This window comes from Papaver somniferum, chromosome 2, assembly GCF_003573695.1.
Source record: "Papaver somniferum cultivar HN1 chromosome 2, ASM357369v1, whole genome shotgun sequence".
Lineage (NCBI taxonomy): Eukaryota > Viridiplantae > Streptophyta > Magnoliopsida > Ranunculales > Papaveraceae > Papaver > Papaver somniferum.
Window position 1 is genome coordinate 169,894,004 of NC_039359.1, and position 16,394 is coordinate 169,910,397.

General features: G+C 33.8%; 1 protein-coding gene across 1 annotated transcript; it reads right to left on the bottom strand.

The window, feature by feature from the left end:
- Positions 1 to 714: 714 nt before the first annotated feature.
- Positions 715 to 1,515, bottom strand: LOC113352412. Its single transcript, XM_026596233.1, has 2 exons — positions 1,233 to 1,515; positions 715 to 995 (listed from the first exon to the last, which is right to left on the bottom strand). Exons 1-2 carry the CDS (start codon positions 1,513 to 1,515, stop codon positions 715 to 717), a joined length of 564 nt encoding a protein of 187 aa, XP_026452018.1.
- Between the last annotated feature and the right edge of the window lie 14,879 nt (positions 1,516 to 16,394).

Here is a 16,394-nt window from a genome sequence, read left to right on the forward strand (position 1 = left end):
AGCTGTTCATTTTCATTTAGGATAGTTCCAAAATATCCAACACATCTGTCATCTTGAATCATCTCAGCGATTGATGCTTGTTTGTTCTTAGACGCTTTATAAATAGACGGGAAAAGATATCTCAAGCAACCATTGATAACCCGCTTATCATGCCAAAACCGAATACCTCTATCGTTTCTCATCTTAAAACTAGTAATATTTTGAATCTCAGGAACCATTCTCGTAACATTTCTCCACAAGCTTCTACCTTGATCCGAGTTATCATCTGCAGGCATCAATATTTCTTATGAAACTCACACTTTCTGCTGCACAATCCTCCTCCATAAAACATTTTTTCCTTTGTATATCTCCAAACCCACTTCTCCAACAAAGATTTATTTGTTCTTCTTAATTTTTCACACCCAGACCACCACAACTCTTAGGGAGACAAACCTTTTTCCAACCCACCCATACCATCTTCCATTTTTCTTGAGAAGAGCCCCAAAGAAATTTTCGCGCTAAAGCTAGCATTTTCTTTTCAACAAACACTGGGAGATGAAAAAGAAATAATTAGTAAATTGGTAAATTTGAGAGACAGCGTTTAATGAGTACTAATCTCCCAGCTTTATTCAAATACTTCTCTTCAAAGAAGCCAGTTTAAGGATCATTTTCTCAAGAATATACTTCTAAAACTAGCACCAATGGTCAAACCAAGATACTTTATAGGTAAATTCTCTATTTTGCACCCAACTCCTTTGCCAACACCACAATTACCTCATCAACACCTATACTCACCATAATGCTCTTTTTGAGATTCATCTTCATCCCAGTAAGAGCTTTAAAAATGGATAGAATGATAAAGAGTCTAGTAACTTCATCTGATGAAGTTGCATTCAAAAAAATAATATTGTCATCCGCAAACTGAAGATGAGATATCATTGTTCCAGTGTCAGCCACCCTAAAACCTTGAATTTGACCCCTTTCAACACCATCGTTCATCAACTTTGAGAGAATTTCTACTACCAGCAAAAATAGATAAGGAGAAAGAGAGTCACATTGTCTTAATTATTTTGTAGGTTTAAATTTCTCTGTAGAGCCGCCATTCACAAGAACAGAAAGACGATAAGAAGAAATACACCATTTAATCCAACCAATCCATTTTTATCCAAAGCCATGCTTATGAAGAACGCAGAATAAAACATGCCAATTAAGATTATCAAAAGCTTTGTCCATGTCTATCTTATAAACAATACCTGGTTTTTTGGATTTCACCCTGCTATCCACACACTCATTCGCAATGAGCACACCATCTAGAATTTTTATGTTATTGATAAAATCCCATTGGTAATCTGATATGAGCAATGGCATAACACTCTTCAATCTCTCAGAAAGAACCTCAGAAATAATTTTGTATGCACTTCCAATAAGATTTAAAGGTCCAAAGTCTTTTGGAGTACAAGAGTCCTCTTTTTTAGGAATAAGAGTAATGAATGAGTCATTTAACCTCCAATAAAGTGCACCAAATTTTAAAATCATCTAGTATTCTCATAAAATATCACTTGGTTATATGCCAACAAATTTTATAAAATTCAGTTGAGAAGCCATCAGGTCCTGGGGATTTATTTGAACCCATGTGCTTCACTACAATCCATACTTCTTCTTCAGTAAAGCTCCTTTCCAGCCACTCTTTTTTCTCAACACCCACATTAGTAAAATTCAGAGAATCAAAAGAAGAATAAATACCATTGTGTTAAGTGAAGAGATTCATGCAATAATTACGTAATTCTTATTTAATTACAGCTTGATCAAAACAATCCACTCCATCTATTTGCAATTTTGCGATAGTATTTATTTTCTTCCTAGAACTTGTGATTCTGTTAAATATCCCGTAGTTGAATCTCCCCACTTAAAGCCATTTTGTTTGGCTCTAAGTTATCATTTCCTTGCTTTAGTATTTTCAATTTCCTTTAGCATCATCTTGTATTGCAACCTCAACTCAAATTGATCCGGATTAAGAGCACCAGTCTCCTCTAAAATGTTTAATTCACCAATCTTTTCAGTAAAAAATTTCTTCTCCCTGCTAACGACTCGATAATTACATACTGCAAGTTCATCTTCCAACAACTCTAGAATTTAAATAAATAAATCTAAAAACATGCAAGATGAAAATTGTTGGAAATAGTTTAATCACAATTTTTGCTATACTAAACCCTAGTTATCCTTCTCAAAAATAAGAATAAATTCTTACAAGAAGTTTCCTAGACAAATAAGAGAAACAAAAAGAAAATAACATGTATCTCAACATTTAGACTTCATCTATTTCTTCATACCTTTCAGCAATTCCATCGAAAAATGATTCACCAACATCTTTCACCCTTTAAATGGTTTTTTTTTTGATGAATCACACTTTTTATTAATTAGAATATATCAACCAAGTACAAAATTTGAGAATACAAAAAGGAAAAAGCTAAAGAAAAACAAACTTTCCAAAGTTTTTAAGCTAACATAATCTGTAATACTTCCTATAAGGCATTTCTACTGAGACATGAGCAGCTGTCCTTCCTTTATGAATTATTACTTCCCCTTGATCAAGTCTTGCACCCTTTTTTGCAAGCCCAGCAGCTGAAAAATTAACTTCTTTGTAGAAGTATTCATATTGAATTTCAGTTAACACTTTTTTAGCTTTTAGCCATCTTGGAAGCAAAGACCATGGTATTGTTTCTTTTCTGAGATTATCAATTACTGATTTTGAGTCATCCCTGATGATAATTTTGTTACAATTTATCTTTATTTCCCATTCAATATCCCACACAATGGAAAGATCATCTGCTATATATTTTGTAGCAATACCTATTCCACCTGAAACAATGCCAATGACATGACTATCATTATTTCTGGCCATAATACCAAAACCATCTTTACCTGGATCACCAATTGTACTACCATTACAGCAAAACAGAACATACCAAATTTTTGTATTGAACTACTGACATTTCATAATAGACTTGAACATGATGTCTCTTTGACCTAAATTAAAAAAATTAAGCACCTTTGAATCATAGTTTTGTCCCCATCTTGTGTCTATCATTCTGTAACCTCCATAAAATACTATATGCATGATTGCTTCCATCTTGTGTCTATCATTCTGTAACCAATTGTATCAATTAAAGGACCTTCTCCTATCCATGAATCAGACCACAGAGAAATATTTTCTCCATTACCTAAACTCCATCTTAAGTTGGTTTTTAATTCTTGCCAAGACCATTTTAGACCTGGCCATACTGAAGATAGCTTCCACTGATCAATCCATTGTCCATTCTTATCTTTATATTTGGCTGCAAAGAACTGAGACCAATTTTTTTTTGAATTTAGTAACTTCCACATCATTTTCATTTGTAAGGCTTTATTAATCACCTCTAATATCCTAACACCCAAACCACCTTCATTGTGAGGAGTAAACACATTGTTCCATTTCAAAGTTTCATATTTTCTTACCTCACCATCACCAGTCCACAAAAAATTTCTAACTATTTTTTCACATACTTTAATTACTGAGCTTGGCCATCTATATAATGCCATGTTGTAAACTGGTATGCTACACAAAACAGACTTTATAAGAACCAATATATCATTAAAAGAGAGTATCTTACCCTTCCATGAAGCTAGTTGTTTTTGCATCATCTCCATCATTGGCCAAACAGTTGTCAGGAACAGTTGTAAGTTCCATTTGCATCATATTTGATATTTGATCTTTTTTTAATGGATTACAACCATCCACGAAACATTTACTTCTATGCATATTGATTAATTAACCCAAACATTCTTGATAAACTGTGAGTAGTGTAAGAAGAGCTTTCAAACTTATTTTTGAGCCATTACAGAAGATGAAAACATCATCTGCAAAGAAGAGATGAGTTGGATAACATCCTTTTTTGATTTCCATTGGTTGTAGTTTACCCTTTTACACCAGATTGGTTAATCCTCTACTCATTACTTCTTCCATGATCACAAATAATATATGAGAAAGTAGATCTCCCTGTTTCAGCCCTATCTCCATTGAAAAAAATCCATGTGGACCCCCATTAACCATGACTGATATTTTAGCTGAAGAAAATAAAGTTCTTAACCATTCACACCGTGTAGCAGAGAAACCATACTTTTGAAGAACTTTAAATAAAAATTCCAATTTACTGAATCATAAGCTTGTGAAATGTCCAATTTAATCCCTACATTCCCTCCTCTTCTTGTATGCTTCATTTCATTCACTATCTTAGATGCCATCATTACCTGTTCATGCATGCTCCTACCTTTTATGTAAGCAGCTTGCTGGGGGGAAATTAATTGACCCATAAAGCCACTCAACCTTGTATAAATAATCTTGGTGAACACCTTGAAGCTAAAATTTCTTAGGCCAATTGGCCTAAACTGACTAGGCTTCTTGGCATTTTGAGTTTTAGGTAATAATACAAGAAAATTAGAATTTAGACCTCTTGGAATATATTTCTTCCTCCAAAAATACTCAATTGCATTAACAAAATCATCTTTTATAATATTCCAGCATGATTTATAGAAGATACCTGAAAAACTGTCTGGACCTGGAGCACTTTCTGCACCAATTTAAAAAACCTTTCTTAATTTCATATGCCTCTAGAGTAGCTTCTAACATTGCTTGAACTTCTTCTTACATTTAATAAGGATTCATCTATAGTAACATCCTGGTATTGAAACCTTTTTTGAAAATAATCAACCAAGGTATCATCTATTTGTGTTTGATCTGTGACTATATTACCATTAGTATCCTCCAATTCACAAATCAAGTTCCTTGTCTGCCTGATTTTGATATTTGTATGAAAGAATTTAGTATTTGATGAACCCTATTTAACCCATTTAATTATTGATTTTTGTTTCATCATAATGCTATATTGATTTTCTCTTGAATTGAGATCATTTTTAGCATAAATTAATTCTGTTAAAGCCTCCTCATTATGAGGATCACTGCCTGATACTAACATTTTTTCCTTCACCAGTTCTTCAGGCTTCTTTGATCTTTTCCTGAACATTTCCAAAGACTTTCCAATTCCATTCTTTCAAAATAACTTTTAATATTTTAAGCTTTTGCATAAATTTGAAAGCTGGATCTCCATGTAATGGTTCAGCCCAACACTTTTCTACCACATTGATAAATTCAGAATGTTCTAACCACATATTTTGAAATATGAGTGGAGCTTTCCTAGGTTTTGGGATATTGACACAACCTCCCATTAAAGGAGAATAATCTGAAACTATTCTAACTCCCACTTTGTAACCCCAATCATTGAACAAATTTAACCACTCCATGTTAAAAACTGCTCTATCCAAGTTACACAATGTTCTTCTACTACCATGCTGACAGTTTGACCAAGAGAAATCCAACCCTAATTTAGGTGCCTGTAATAATTCACAGTCATTTAAACACTCACTGAAATCCAGCATTGATCTTCTTGAAGGATATTTGCCACCTACTTTCTCATCCATTGTTAGAACTGTTTTAAAGTCACCTATTACTAACCAAGGCTATTTAAGAGCACTGATTACTTGCATTTATGACCACAAAAATCTTCTCTGAACCATATTTATACTAGCATGAACTCCTGATACTAAAACATCCCTTACTGATACTGTAATCATTTGACTTGTAATCGAAATAACTGAAGGAGTTGCAATTGAACTACTCCAAAATAACCAGATGTTGCTTTTATGATTAATTGAAGCATTATGGATTACCATATTCTGCATACCTGGAAGATTTAATTTACTACAAAATAAAGAAGAACATTTTATTTTTGGTTTTGTTACCCACAATAAAGATGTATTAAACTGACTAACTAAATTTTGTAATTTCTGTTGGGCCCGAGATCTCCTAAGACCCCTTATGTTCCAAAAAAGAACTTTCATTGTTTTGTTTGGTGGTTTTTTCTATCTCCCTTCCCAACGTTTTTTCTAAAATTATATTTACCTGCTGCTTGAAGCTTTGCTGCTGAATTATTATTAGCTGAATGAATATTTTTAACCACCTCTGTTGTTGTTTTATTTTCTCCTGGTGTTTTAACTACAGAAGACCAAGTAGTAAATGATACTGGTTCATTAGTAACTTTACCTGAATTTGCATAAACAAATTTGACAACACTCTTCTCCAATTCTGTTATTTCAGCTGTTTGAATTAGTCATTGAGGTTCCATCTCAGCAATGATTTCTTCATCAACACTAATTACATCATATTCATTCTGCTCAATTTGGTTTAAAGAACTAAATATTCCTCCATCCATTTTGATTAGTGCAGGGTTATTAGTATTATGAATACCCTCTGGAGTTACTATACTTGAAATTATGGAATCATTGGCTAACAGATTATTAGTGCTAGATGAAGTAGAAGTACTCACTTGCCCCATTTCCGTGTTATTAACTTGAGTTTCAACCTCAGACCTGTCACAAATATCAAAAGGAACAGGAGGAATGACAACTCCAGGATTATGCTGCTGAATAGAAGCTGATGCAGTTTTATTAACACTGTGATTGTGAATTTTTCCTGACTGTTCCCTGCTTTGCTCAACTTTGCATTCAGTAATAAGATGCCCTACTATTTTGCAAGTTGTACAAAATTTTGGACAAAATGGAGTTGAAATACTCTGAAAAAACCACCATACTTAGTACCTATCCAAATTTTATTTGGAATAGTCTTGGCAAAATCTACTTCAACTAGAACATTAACATAATATCTAGTCTCACACTTAGTAGTTGCAACATCACGTTTAATAGGTTTTCCAAATTCTTTGCAGATTTTAAACAAAATCTTTTCACTCCAAAATTCCAAACCAAGTCCTAGAAATCTAACCCATACCGTAGGTTTAGAAGTTTTTTTATTCTCTGGTCGAAAATTAAATATCCAAACTGGATAGGTACTAAGTATGGTGGTTTTTCCTGACTGTGTCCTGCTTTGCTCAACTTTGCATTCAGTAATAAGATGCCCTACTATTTTGCAAGTTGTACAAAATTTTGGACAAACTGGAATTGAAATACTCTGAAAAAACCACCATACTTAGTACCTATCCAAATTTTATTTGGAATAGTCTTGGAAAAATCTACTTCAACTAGAACATTAACATAATATCTAGTCTCACACTTAGTAGTTGCAACATCACGTTTAATAGGTTTTCCAAATTCTTTGCAGATTTTAAACAAAATCTTTTCACTCCAAAATTCCAAACCAAGTCCTGGAAATCTAACCCATACCGTAGGTTTAGAAGTTTTTTTATTCTCTGGTCGAAAATTAAATATCCAATTCCTAACTTGCAGAACCTGATTTGTAACCTCCCATTTAAATTCCCTGATATGTTGACGATCAATCTCATTGGAAATCTTGATTGTAAAGAAATCCCTTCCTAATGGAATGAGTTTGCAATCACCGGTTAATTTCCATTATTGATGAAGAATAGTGGCAGCATCAACAAATTTGATATGCTCTAAGTTTAACCTTCCAATTAACGAAAACTTCCATGGATTTAAACTCTACTCAAATAAATCATCAGGAAGTTCTATTGATGGAATTACCTGTGAATTTTGTACTTTACTAAAACCTAACTTCTCTGAATTCATTGCTTCGTAACCATTGGTTTTAGGACAAGAATCCATGAAACCACTAGTTAATAACTACTAATCATGAAATAAACTTAATTCAAGAAGAATTTTGTTGAAATTTTGACCTGAAATTAATCGATCTGAACATAGTAAACGAAAATGAAGAAAAAAATTCGCCGAGTTAGTCGACTAGTTCGCAGAGCTTAACTCGCCCAAATTATTATTCTAAAACGTCCACCCTTTGAATGGTTGATATGTTGTGTTCTTGACTTAGCACACAGACTTTCCGATTTACAATATGAATATGTTGTCTGAGCTTCGTATATTCTGAAATTAGCTATTTGGTTTCTGATCATGACTTTTTTCTTTTCGATCATCTTGAACTAACCATCGACAAGATGATTTAATTGCAACTGGAGGTTAGAAATTTCAATGTTAGAGTCATTTTGAGCATGAGTCAGATCCTTAAAGGAATCAACAATCTAGGAGTTTTGTTCTTTCCTTAAAGAAATCCTTTTCAACATTGTTTCATGACAGGAACTTACATCCTTAGAGTCATCCTCATCAAGAACTATGGTTTCATGAGGTATTTTTGAGCTTTCCATTATTTTGCAGAGACGAAAACTAGAACTCAACTAATTATTCTTTTAACCAAAGGTTTAAGAACAATATGAATTCTTTACTTCCTTTTATAAGGAAACCCTAGGGTTTATCTCCTCAAAGTTAGGATTCGTGAAAGGTTACGGTCCGGAAAAAGAGGAGGTTATAAATTGACAGCTAAACAAAGACTAGTTACCTCATCTTATGACAACAGACTCTCATCTTAATAAAAATAGTATTCTAGATACACTACTGATTAGAGCACTTAGAGTAACACTGTTGTGAAAGGAATTATTAAAACAAAACAGACGATATCCACCTATTGTAATACATAATCCTTCTTCAAAGAGATGCAACAACAAATAGTCAAACAAGAATCATACTTGAGCAATCTCGATATCAATCCTTGCAACTCTCAAATTAGTTTCAACGACACTCTTGTTGAGGTTAATCAACTGAGTGAGACAGAGTCTCACCACTAATATTAAATGGAGACTCTTCAAGATTGATTTTCTTGTGACTTTGTCTATGTTTTCTCTCATTTCTTCTGTTAAGTTTTTATGAGGTTGCGATCTAATTTCCTTTGATTCAAGGAGATTTGAATATTCATCTTTAATTGAATGCTTTTCCAAAGAAAGGTTTCCTCGAGAACCTCTCAAGATACGTTTCAGAAAGTCAGAATCACTAGGATTCCATTTTTTGAACATAGATCTAGGTTCAAGTACCTGCTTTCAGAGCTATTAAATCGGAGTCAGAGAAGACGGAAACAGTCATTAGAAATCAATCAAACTCAGTAAGTGTTGTCTTGAGTTTCTTTATACGAAGTTTAAATTTTGTTTGATTATCATGGATTTTTATTTAGTACAGAACATCGGAGCATGATTAGGGCGTTGATAAACAGAAAATGGCATGATAATGTAGAGATCCGACAACACAATTATATAATTTGAGAATTAATTACTCTGATTAAATTGTTTGCTGGAGAAGTTTCAATTACTGTGTGATTGTGGTGTCGGTTTTACATAATTTTCGTATATTGGATGTTGGTAGAAATTTTTATCATGGTTAAAGTGAGTGTTAGTTTAAAATCAAAATTGACCAATTTAACCTCATACGTTTAACCTAAGCCTCTTATATGTAACAAAACATTGCCTTTTGTGAAGTAACTTTTGATTTAAAAATTGATTTAGAAGATGACTTAAAAGAAAAATTGTTAGTCATTTTTCTGATGTCTACATTTGTAAATATTAGGGGAGGTAATCTCAAATAAACCATGAAAATATAGCAGGTTTTTACTCTTATTTCAATGGAGATTTAATAAAATTTGGCCAAAAAACTTCATTATCAGTAGAATAGCTGATATTTGTAGTGTTGTTAGACACCTTCTTATGAAATTTTTTATGCTTATGGAATTTTCGTGAGGAATCACCCAGATTATTTCTTCCATAAGTTTTCTGGTTTTCTGCACACATTTAAAATCTATTGCACTGAGAGTTTTTACTTCTTTAATTGCAAAGTTAAGCAATTTCTGAAGATCAACAATCTGTCTCTTTCTAGAATAAAAATTCACAGAAATATGATTTTTCTTTCCACAGTGTGAGCAGGTTCATGAAACAGAAAATTTTGTTGTGTTATCTCTACTAATAACTTCTGTAGATGCTGGCAGATATCGTAAGCGTTTCTTGCCAGACATCTTCTTGGAAGTAACTTTCTCAATGTTGGGTAATGTCACAGGTACAGAAACATCATACCATGAGGAATTACATTTTAGAACAGAGTTTTCTTCTTTTAATGAGATACACTGTTCCTGAGCTAGTAGGAGATCTACAACTAGTTTCTCTTTTTCAACACGAAGGCATTCCAATTCTGATGAGTGACATTTGAGCAAACGTTCTTATTGTACTTTTTTTTGACAATATCTTCAACCATACTAATCTTTTCATCCCGAATAGTAATTTCTTGAACACATTTTTGCATATCATCATAAAAAGACTTAATATAACCAGAGAGTTCATGTTCCCTATCAAGGGACTTATCAAGCTCATCAAAATACCGAGCACACTTTTCCTCAAGATCTCTAATTTTAGAGGCTTGAAAATCAATGATCTCAGTGTTTTTTTTTTTTTAACATTCTGGTAAGTTCCAATTCAGATTATATATTAAACCATTGGTAACTAAGGGAAGCATATTATTAGAAAATGATAACAAGTGCTCTTCTCCTCTGGATTCGTAAGAATCAACCAAGGAGTTATCCTTTCAGGTAAGTCTCAGACACTTGGTGTAATCAAAATCAGCAGGAGACATTTTTGTACGTGACTATAGATTCCACGATATTTCCAAAAACACACTTATCAGGTCTTAAAGTGTTTACCTGCTCTGAAACAAATTGAAAACGTGGGGGTACCGAAATACATCACCATTTTTTTCTTAGTCGTATCCAACAAACTAGGTCGGATGTATCTACTATGATTGATCAATGTATAACATGTGATATTTCAATTATAAATATAAATAGTATAATGCGGAAAAAGAAATAACACAGACACCAGAAGTTTTGTTAACGAGGAAACCGCAAATTTAGAAAAACCCCGGGACCTAGTCTATAAGCCGTTACAGACACTAGCCTACTACCAATTAACTTCGAACTGGAATGTAGTTGAGCCATAAAAGGTATCCCACCGATTAAGGTACATTCGCGCTCCTTACGCCTCTTGAATCCCAGCAGGACTCCGCGCAATTGATTCCCTTAGATGGCATCACACCAACCAAGAGTTGCTTCAACTCAACTGAAGACTTCGAACCAATCTTCCTCCCACAGATTAATCTTATCTATATAGTTTCCTTTTACAATCAAATAGTTTGAACAAAGGTGACGGAAATCGATAGCAATAGACAAAGTCTAGCTAACCTCAAAATTCGAACTTATGTAACCCGAAGTGCAACCTAGATTATTATTCACCTCACAAGTATAAAATTCGTGCAATCAACAAAGTTTGGGACGAAGAGAACTTTAATGATTTCTATCTATCTTGATAGATGGAGCAAGCTCAACAATCAACCAAGATCAGGATACTCGAGTTATCAAGGAAAGATAACTGGACATGGCTTCACGAATCCTTATACGTGTTTGTAATCGCTAAACCCTAAAAGGGTTAGGAGAATGACGACTCTAAATACAACTGGGACACACCATAAATTAGTGTCGGGATTCAAAGATCACAGTTGCTTGAAGTTCCCCTTTTATAGACATTCAAAGCATAAGTTGCTTTAGGTTTAAGCTAAGATAGCTTTGGAACAAAGCAATCAACATCCACTGTTAGATGAATCTTTGAATCTGATTTACATAAGAAAGATATGCACTCTGGTTAGGTGAACCATAACCGAACTGTGTACAAAGACTATGTTCAACATGGTTAGCCGAAACTAGCCGATTTTAACTTAAAAGCTTAATACTCATTTTCATGAACACTTAAGACATTAATGCTGAGTCACAATCATGTGATCAAATAAGTCTAATGTTTTAGAGAATTAATCAAATGATAATTATCTAATATAAATAATTTAATCGCACTTGAAGATAATCGACATGGTTATTAAATGCACAGAGTACAAATATATAGCCGTTCGTGACTCAGGTAAGTCATAGTATGTGTACCAGTTTGTAAACATTTAACCAAACCAAGTTACGGAGTCAGCAAAAATATTTAAGCATGAGTACCGGTTTGGAAACCTTAAGACTACGACCGTTTACGGAGTCCATATAACTATTTTGGTTTGCGTACCAGTTTGGGTGCTTAAACCGAGTTCAGAAACACATAACTATTTTGGTTTGCGTGTCGGTTCGTAAACTCAACAGGTTTCGTAACCATAGTTCCTGAATGGTTTACATACGAGTATGCATAGCGATCCGGTTCACGAGTTGAACAAATGTTCACATGATATACATAAGAATATGCGTACCACAAATCTGCAACTCGATATATAGCTACTCGGCTACGTGTACGCATACATGTAATACGGGTTCAGACTTATAATAGATTTCCCATTTTGTAAGACTGATAACACTGTCTCATATCCGAATCTATAGTAGTTCTATATTTCTCTCTAAATCGATTCAAAACATTCCTAAATAACATCAATGACACGTATCACTGTTTTAGGCTATTTTCAGACGATAAAACTTGAATCATGTTTTTGATTCCGAACAATCAATTGTCCTTAACCGAAAAACATCAAATATGAACAAATGTCCGTTAAGCTTAGTCATTATATTCCGAGAACTAATTATCAAGATAGACTTGACTCGAAATTCCTGTCTATGCATAATAGTCTAAATAGTTATGCGACATCGTCTCAGTGATAGAAAAGTGAATATAACTTGTGAAATAGGTGGTTCAGGCTTCACTTACCTTTTATTGATGAAGTTCTCCAAAATCTTCTGTTGATCTTCGCCTTTAAACGGTAGAACCCAATGATGACTGCTGTGATCCTCTGTTTCTCAACTACATTTCTATCCTAGTCCGAGACTTAACTAATTGTAGACTAGGAATCAAGATATATTTTTGACAACTAAATATGACAACAATCTTGAGATAAAAACACTTGTGAGTTCGACCGAGTAATGCTCTAACACTTCCGCTTGAGTTTGTAATATTGACTTGATTTTTTTTTCAGTCCTAACGTATCTTTCAAGTCGTGCTATATTGAAAACATAACATGCGAAGCTATATATATTTGTATATAATACTCTAGTGATTAGACTTGGTCATAACATTATGATCAAAGTATCAAGGAAACATATTAGGAAGTATAAACGCTTATCTTTTAGAACTTTGTAAATACGACATCGACATAATCTGTGCATTTAGCTACTTTATTATGTATAAGACATATGTGTTGATTTCATCCTAGGAAACCTTGTATTATTACATTGGTTTAAGGAAGTATATGTATAAACTTGTTTTCGTAATCCAAAGGGAAATCATGATTGATGTTGTTCTTTATTGAATATGTAATGACCAATGGAAGATGACAAGGTAGAACCTATCTTAACTTATGTTGGGACTTAAGGTATAACCGGTCATAATCTATAATGTGTAACAAGATGTAATCCATCACAAGCTACTTTGTAAATCATGGTGTAACCGATCACAAGCTACATTTAAAAGTTAGTTGTAATTGGTCACAAGCTACCTTTTGGAAGCAAGGTGTAACCGGTCGCAATCTAATTTGGGAAGTTAGTTGAAATCGGTCACAAGTTTCTCTGGTAACCTAGGTGTAACCAATCATAAGTTAACTCGGGAAGTAAGGTATTGTTAGAGCACTGCTCGGTCGAACTCGCATGCGTTGCTATCTCAAGCATGTTTGTCAATGTTAACGATCAAAACTATAAGTCTTGATTTATATTCTACTATTAGATAAGTCTCGGACTAGGATAGAAAGTATAGTTGAGATGTAGACTCCATGGCGATCATCATACAAATAAGAAGAATTACTCAAGGAACTGGTGGAACTTCATCGACTGAAAGGTATATGGAGACTTGAACTTATTTATCACTCAAAAGTCTATCTACTCTATCTCCTATCTTGAGACAAAAGTCGTACTGCTATATAAACTATGATTATACACATTTGCTATATCGAGCCGAGTTTGTCTCACTTATCTATTTCTCGAACTATGTGTTGGTAAGCTTTCGCTTTGGCCAAGTTCATCTTTACTAGTGACGAAAGTCATATTAGTTTCAATTACTTGAAAATCACTTTGACGAAAAATAGCTTGTGAACAACAAATATATAACGTCCTCTAAGAATGTTTCAATGATAAAAATGAGAGTTTCGAATATAACCTTCAAAGGATATAAACATTGTGTATAACTCATACGTGTGTAAGTCCTTATTCCTTGAACCAAATTATGCGTACTTTGGTGCTCAAGAAACCCGGAACTGAAGTCCTCGTACCAGTACGAGCACTATCGGAAGTTCACATTCCGTGAATTTCTGCTGGAGTTTGTGAACTGAAAGCAAACTTATTCCGGGTACTTAAGTTCACGTGCCAGTATGCGTACTTAAGTGGGTTAGTTTCTAAAAACGATTATTCGTGAACTTAAACTTATATAAACTAAGGAATGCATACATGCAAACCGTGGCTATAAAGTTCATGAATTGATTCAAGTGAATCAAATCGTTTTTGCTTCGATTGTGTCTTATATACTTCTATGAGAGGTAAGAAATTGAACAACTCTCTAACTAGTTCTCTTGAGTCATTTGAACTAGTTATGGTTAAGATAAATATGGTTGATATGAAAGTGCTCATATGGCTAACCATTTGGTTAACTAAAGTTGAACCAACTAAATGTACATGTTTGGGTACGGTTACAGAAACCTAAATAAACGTGCATTTCATTTGTGTGTAACAAGTTAAGTTCGATCTAATGGTTGAAAGATATTAGCTTGAATCTAATCAGGTTTTCATCTAACAATGAATATTGAATGCTTTGTTACTAAGCTAACATTGATTGCAAACCCTGATTTGGAAGACTATATAAAGGGGAACTCTAGCAACTGGGAAACCTAATCCCCACACCTTCTGTGTGATACTAGTTGTATTAGCTAGAGTCGATTCTCCTTTAACCTTAGGTTTCTATAGAGACCCTGTAGGTTAATGACTTGAAGACTTCATTGGGATTGTGAATCCAGACCCAACTATTTTCTTTGTAGTTGCGTGATCTGATCTTGTTGTTTCTATCGTATTTGAGTACAATCGTAAGATTGGCTTGAGATTAATTTATCCGATAGGAAAGATAGAAAAGTAGACACAAACACCTTCGTCTCACGGTTTGTTATTCCACAATATCTTGTTTCGCTAGTCGATTAAGATTATTGTGAGGTAATTGATAATTCTAGGCTGTTCTTCGGGAATATAAGTCCGGGTTATCAATTGGTTCTTGTTCACCTTGATTTATCAAAAGACGGAACAAAAACTCGTAGGTATGTCGGTGGGAGACAGATTTATCTATTACCGTAGACTTTTTTGTGTGATACAAATTTATTTATTAAAGTCTTCAACTTTGGGTCGTAAAAACTCTTAGTTGTGGGTGAGATCAGCTAAGGAATCAAGTGCGTAGTATCATGATGGGATCAGAGACATAAAGAGCGAAACTTTACCTTGGATCAGTGTGAGATTGATTGGGGTTCAACTACAGTCCAGACAGAAGTTAGTTTGTAGTAGGCTAGTGTCTGTAGCGGCTTAATACAGTGTTTGTTCAATCTGGATTAGGTCCCGGGGTTTTTCTTCATTTGCGGTTTCCTCGTTAATAAAACTTCTGGTGTCTGTGTTATTTATTTTCCGCATTATATTTTGTTATATAATAAAAATATCACAGGTTGTGCGTTGAATCAATCAATTGGAAAATCCGACCTTTGGTTGTTAATTGAAATTGATTGATCCTTGAACATTGGTCTTTGGTACCGTTCAAGTTAATTTCTCTTGTATTCAATTAGACTCGCAGATTTCTATTTGCTTAAGTATTGAATCGAGAAACTGAGATATAACTCTTTGATATACTTTTTTATTAAGATTGAATCTGACTGTCTAGTTGATTCTCTTAAAAGTATATTGGAGTTAGTCCATATAGATTGCTAATCGAAATATTGGGTACGGTTGTTAGACCCCCGCTTTTTCAATTGGTATCAGAGCAGGCAAACATATTAAAGACCTAATAAGTTTGTGTTTGTAGTAATCTGACTTTATGGACGAGTCTATCTCTGATAACGTACTAGTTCAGAAATTACCAGATGATTTAAAAAACTTGGATTCTCCTGAGAGAACTATCACATCTTAGTTAATATCTAAACATATGGAAACTGTTGATAACTGGGAAACACTCCTAAAAGAACAGTTGGATGAACTTTCTGACGAAGGTGACTCAGATATTGATAGAGATGTTGATGAGGAAGTCTCAGAGTATGTTAATCTTTTGAATTCGTTGGAAAAAAAGAAGATGACAACTTCTCATGTCACACCTTTTCTGACTAATCTCTGTCGTACAAACAAGAAATTGAGAAGATGTTACGTAGGTGTTTTTGTTTCGAATCGTTCAAACAAATCGATCCTCACGGATTCTGAGGAAAATCTACGTATGAAGTCACTTGAATATGATAATCTTTATCAAAAGTATTATTTGTTGGAAGAGAAACTTGCA

Excerpts from the sequence above, each read along its gene's own strand:
- LOC113352412 (XM_026596233.1), bottom strand. The coding sequence starts at position 1,515 with ATGATTTTAAAATTTGGTGCACTTTATTGGAGGTTAAATGACTCATTC. Across the intron at positions 996-1,232 it reads GGTGAAATCCAAAAAACCAG|AAATTCTCTCAAAGTTGATG; the intron begins GTATTGTTTATA and ends TGCTGGTAGTAG.